Raw genomic sequence first — 5,375 nt, forward strand, 5'->3', positions numbered from 1 at the left:
TCAAGCATGAATACTTAAAGAATTTGAGCGCAATCAAAGATCACTTATCTCATCGCTCATTAAGCACGCACTCAACAAAAAGTTATTTGATCATTCAAGGATCATTTCGTGCTACTAAAATAGATTGTTTTACTTACATCAATAACCTTTTGGTTATTTGATTAATAGTGGTGTTTGGTGAACTGAGGGTTCTTAAATTCAGAAGTGTAAAGTTATCAGTAAGAGTTCCAAAACAGACAGTGTGATAAGTCCTGATTGGAGTGGGTTGTTGCAAAGAGTTTTGTAAAGTCAAAATTTTTAGTGGAATCCTTCCTACAAAGGAAGAAGGGGTGATGTATGAGTGTTTCCTCCGAACATCCATAAAATACCCGTGTCCTTACTTTTCGCAAAGCCTTTACGTTTCAAACCATATCTTGTTGATTAGATTGTCAACCGGTTGAAATTATCATTAAAAATATTGAACCGTCTTCCGCAATTTTCAAGTGGTTCATATTTCTAACCATATCTTGTTGATTAGGTTTTCAACCAGTTGAAACTATCATTAAAAATATTGAACCGTCTTCCGCACTTTTCAAGTGGTTCATATTTCTAACTATTTGAGAAAATCTTTCAACCGCCTAAAAATCGTAACAAAAAAATTTTAAAAGCAAATATTTTTAAAGAGTTTATTCTCTCTCCTCTAAACTCTTTTTCGATCCCAACAACTTATATTTCAATATCATTACAATTGAGGCAATTGATGATGGTCTTTTTTCTTTTTAATTTCTTGTTGTTCGGAATCTACTAATATCTTTTTGCATTCAATATTTTCGTTATTGAAATTTTTTCTTATATTTTGAATGTCTTCAATTATAAATTATTTAAATTATTTTGTCTATTTTGAGAAGAAATGTATATTCTTCTCTATTTGATGCATTTACTGATCTCCACACAAATTAAGTTTTTTGTGGAATTTTTTTTTCGTTTCATCTACAAGCAAATAAAACCTAAGAATTTTGTTATTTCAGTCTTCTACAAATTATGTTTCTTTTTTTAAAAAATATTTTAACTTAATCAACAAGCAAATAAAACCAATGAATTTTGGTTATTCCATCTTCTAGACAATTGAAAAATATGATTTAATTAATATTATATTATATTTATCAAAAAGTGTTCAACTCATAGTGATATAACATATTTATGCAATATATTATTTAAATACAAAAATTAAAAATTACGATCAACATTTTTTTATATACTTCATACTATATTATTGGAAGTATTAAATTTTTATATATTAATTTTTTTCTTGAGAAACTTCTTGCACTCATTCAAAAGATTATAGATTTACAAAATAAAACAAAACATATTCAATTTAATATTTTGTGAAAAATATGTGTTCACTTCATCTACAAGCAAATAAAAACCAAATAATTTTGACTTTTCTTATTATCAATCATAAGGAGAAATATTGAGTAATGCAAATGAATAATTTTTGTAAAGATTAATTCATAATAATTTTAAAAATTTATCTTCAAAGATATGTCATTTCAGATTACATAAAGCTATAACTGATTTGCTGTTAGGATCGGAAAAGAATTTAGAGTTGGTGAATAAACTCTTTAAAAATATTTGCTTTTAAAATTGGCTTTCAAACTTTTTAAGCGCTTGAAATTTTTTCTTTAACGCTTAGAAATATGAACCACTTGAAAAGTGTGGAAAACGATTCACAATTTCTAATGATAGATTTAACTAGTTTTGTGGCTTGTAATTCGCCATCTTTGCTAATTAGAGGAGGTCGTCTACTTCATCAATATGAAGTTGACAATTACGTAAAGATTGAAACAAAAAGACTACGATGGATATGTTCAAATCAACGTGATATACGTTCAGAACTTTACCAAGGATTGCAAGATTGTTTACATGGAGGTGAAAATAATGCAGGTACGATAACTTAATGATTTGAAAATTGTACAATAATTTAATGATTTGAATATTAATATTCACAATATATGTTACAACTCACATCTTATACATATCTATCAAATGCATTATACAAGAAATGTTCGTACCAGAATCGTTTTGCCATCATCTTTTGGTGGTAGCCCACGTGATATGTACCAACGTCATCAAGATGCCATGACTTTGGTTCAAACATATGGAAAATCAGATATAATGCTTACAATGACATGCAATCCGAATTGGAATAAGATACAAAATCAACTACTCCCTGAGCAATCACCTCAAGACCGTCCCGATTTAATTACAAGGATATTTCGGTCAAAATTTGAGGAGTTTAAGAAAGACATTTTGGATAGAGGGGTTTTAGTTAAGGTCTGCTCTTATTCGTACGTCATTGAGTATCAGAAAAGAGGGCTTTCTCATGTTCATATGTTGATCATATTTGAAAATAATGACAATTTGTGTACTCCCGACCACTTTGACTCAATTGTGCGTGCTTAAATACCTTTACAAACAGAAGAACCCAACCTAAACAAAGCAGTTGTCCACCATATGATACATGGGCCTTGTAGATCAATCATTCCTAATTGTCCATGCATGGTGAATGGTAAATGCAAGAAGAACTTTCCAAAGCCATTTGTGGAATATATATCTCGAGGAAATGATTCATACCCTTCGTATCAAAGACGTGAAGGTGGCCAAGTATCAATTCCCAACAATGACGATGTTTTCATTGATAATGGTTGGGTTGTCCCCTACAATCCCTGGCTTTTATTAAAGTATAATTGTCATATTAATGTTGAAGTATGTGGAGGGATTAAATGTGTCAAGTACATATACAAGTACATCCATAAAGGTCCTGATTGGGTCGCACTAGAGTTACGAAATGGGAAAAATTGTGATGAAATACAACACTAAGTGGATGGAAGGTGGATTTGTGCGCCTGAAGCATTGTGGTGAATTTTCTCATTTGAGTTCAGTAAGATGTATCTTTCAGTCATTAGGTTACAACTACATAAACCAAACCAACATTTGATTTATTTTGACCCCCAACAACGCGTAAGTGATCTACTTGCAGATGAGATGATGACAACACAAAGACTATGCTTAAAGAATTTTTCAAAATAAATTGTGATCCTGACTTGACTGGAAAATATTTATATCGAGAATTTCCACAATATTACACATGGATAAAATCTGGAAAAAAATGTATTCGTCGAAGAAGCAACAATAAAGTGGTTGGAAGAGTATACGTTGTGTCGCCATCTGAAGGTGAGAGGTTTTATCTTCGTATCCTTTTAAATCATGTCAGGGCCCGACATCTTTTGAAAATTCGATGACTGTGAATGGGGTAACATATTCAACATTTAAGGAGTCTGCTCAAATGAGAGGACTTCTCCAACAGGATGATTACGTAAAACAATGTCTGCAAGAAGCACGCTCTGTTAGAAAGCCATCTTCATTGAGAATGTTATTTGTATCCATACTGGTGTTCTTTCAACCAACAATAGTTCGAGAACTCTGGGATGAGTTCCATCCTAGCATGTGTGAAGATTATGGTAGAGAAATTTCATCAAGTAACTTAATCATCAATAAGTTATTGCTTGAGATACGAAGGTTGTTGCATCAGTACAAAATGAAACTTGATGATTTTGATTTGCCATCTATAAGTGCTAAGTTTTTAGAAGACGCACCATTTCTAAGAATAATTGAGGATGAGCTTTCTTATCATATTTCTAATGATGATTTGAGATCTATTGAATGTTTGAATACTCAACAGAGGATTACGTTTGACACAATCATAGAAAGTATTATGTACAACCAATCAAAACTTTTCTTCATTGATGGTCCTGGAGGCACTGGTAAGACTTTTTTATACCACTCAATGTTGGCACATTTAAGAAAAATGGGTAAAATAATAATTGCAGTAGCAACATCTGGAATAGCCGCGACATTGTTGGCAGTTGGAAAAACTGCACATTCACATTTTCAAATTCCACTTAGACCAACCGCATCAACACTTTGCAAAATAAAAAAACAGACAGAACTTGCAGATATAATAAGGCGTGCATTAGTTATAGTATGCGACGAGGCTCCAATTGCAAATCGCTATGCTTTTGAATCTGTCAGTAAGAGTTTCCAAGATATTATGGAAAATCAAATAGCATTTGGAGGGAAGACAATGGTTTTTGGTGGCGATTTTCGACAAGTGTTAACGGTTGTTAAACGAGGGTCAAAGGCAGAACAAATTGCTGCAAGTATTTCAAGGTCAACGTTCTGGAATTGCGTAAAGATAATACACCTTCAACAAAATATGAGATCTGCTCAAGATATTGAGTTCTCGCAATTTCTCTTGCGCATAGGTGATGGATTGCAGCATACTGTAAATCGTGATTTCATAAAATTACCAGATTCAATTATCATACCATGGGAAGGTGAACAATCAATTCAGATGTTGATTGATTCTGTTTTTCCTAATATGATAAATCATGTTAATGATGAAAACTATATGGTTGAAAGAGCAATCATCACACCAAAAAATTTTGACGTGGACAATATTATTCAAATGCTCATTCTCAACTTTCCTCGAGAAAAAAAAAAGAGTATACCTCTTGGGATAGTGTAGAAGATGACAATCACAACCTTTTTCAAGAAGAATTTTTGAATTCCCTTAGTCCAAGTGGTTTGCCTCCGCATAAAATCATATTGAAAGTAGGAAGTCCCGTCATGCTCTTGAGAAATGTTGCGCCTGAACTTGGTATATGCAATGGAACAAGATTAATATGTCGCAGTCTTGGTAGAAATTTTATAGATGCTGAGATCATAACGGGTCCTCATAAGGGTACCAGATTCTTTCTACATAGAATGCCCTTGAAAAGTGAAGATAATTCTGGATTACCATTTGAGTTGACACGTCGACAGTTTCCCATAAGGCTTAGTTTTGCTTTGACAATAAACAAAGCACAAGGTCAAACAATCCCAAATATTGGCATATTTTTGTGTAACCATGTGTTCAGCCACGGTCAGCTATATGTGGCACTTTCGAGAGGAGTCTCAAAAAATTCTACAAAAATTTTGGTAAAAGACGGAAATTTAGAGCGTCGATATGGTGTATTCACAAGAAACGTGGTTTTCAAATAGGTATTGCTACCTAATAGAGAATTATAAGGTGCAAGTAAGTCAACTCTCTTTATTGTATATTTTTTAAAAATAAATTATGTACACATATTTACCATAATCGTTATATACATGATATATGCTTCAATGTTAGAATTTGGGGGATGCTAATAAATTCAATTTATCTCTATCCATGCTTTTATCTCTAGCCATGTCTATACATTTCTCATAATCTATCTTATCACGTCTCCCAAATAACCGTTTTTGGCATGGATATTACAATTTCTATATTTATTGAATCATTTTTAATAATTACT

At 32.2% G+C, this 5,375-nt stretch overlaps 1 protein-coding gene across 1 annotated transcript; it reads left to right on the forward strand.

Moving 5' to 3' along the window:
• Positions 1-3,277: 3,277 nt before the first annotated feature.
• Positions 3,278-4,567, forward strand: LOC142544372 (uncharacterized). The gene has a single exon (XM_075651427.1). It carries the CDS (start codon positions 3,278-3,280, stop codon positions 4,565-4,567), a length of 1,290 nt encoding a protein of 429 aa, XP_075507542.1.
• The last annotated feature ends 808 nt before the right edge of the window (positions 4,568-5,375 follow it).

Source organism: Primulina tabacum, chromosome 5, assembly GCF_025594145.1.
Source record: "Primulina tabacum isolate GXHZ01 chromosome 5, ASM2559414v2, whole genome shotgun sequence".
Taxonomy (NCBI): domain Eukaryota; kingdom Viridiplantae; phylum Streptophyta; class Magnoliopsida; order Lamiales; family Gesneriaceae; genus Primulina; species Primulina tabacum.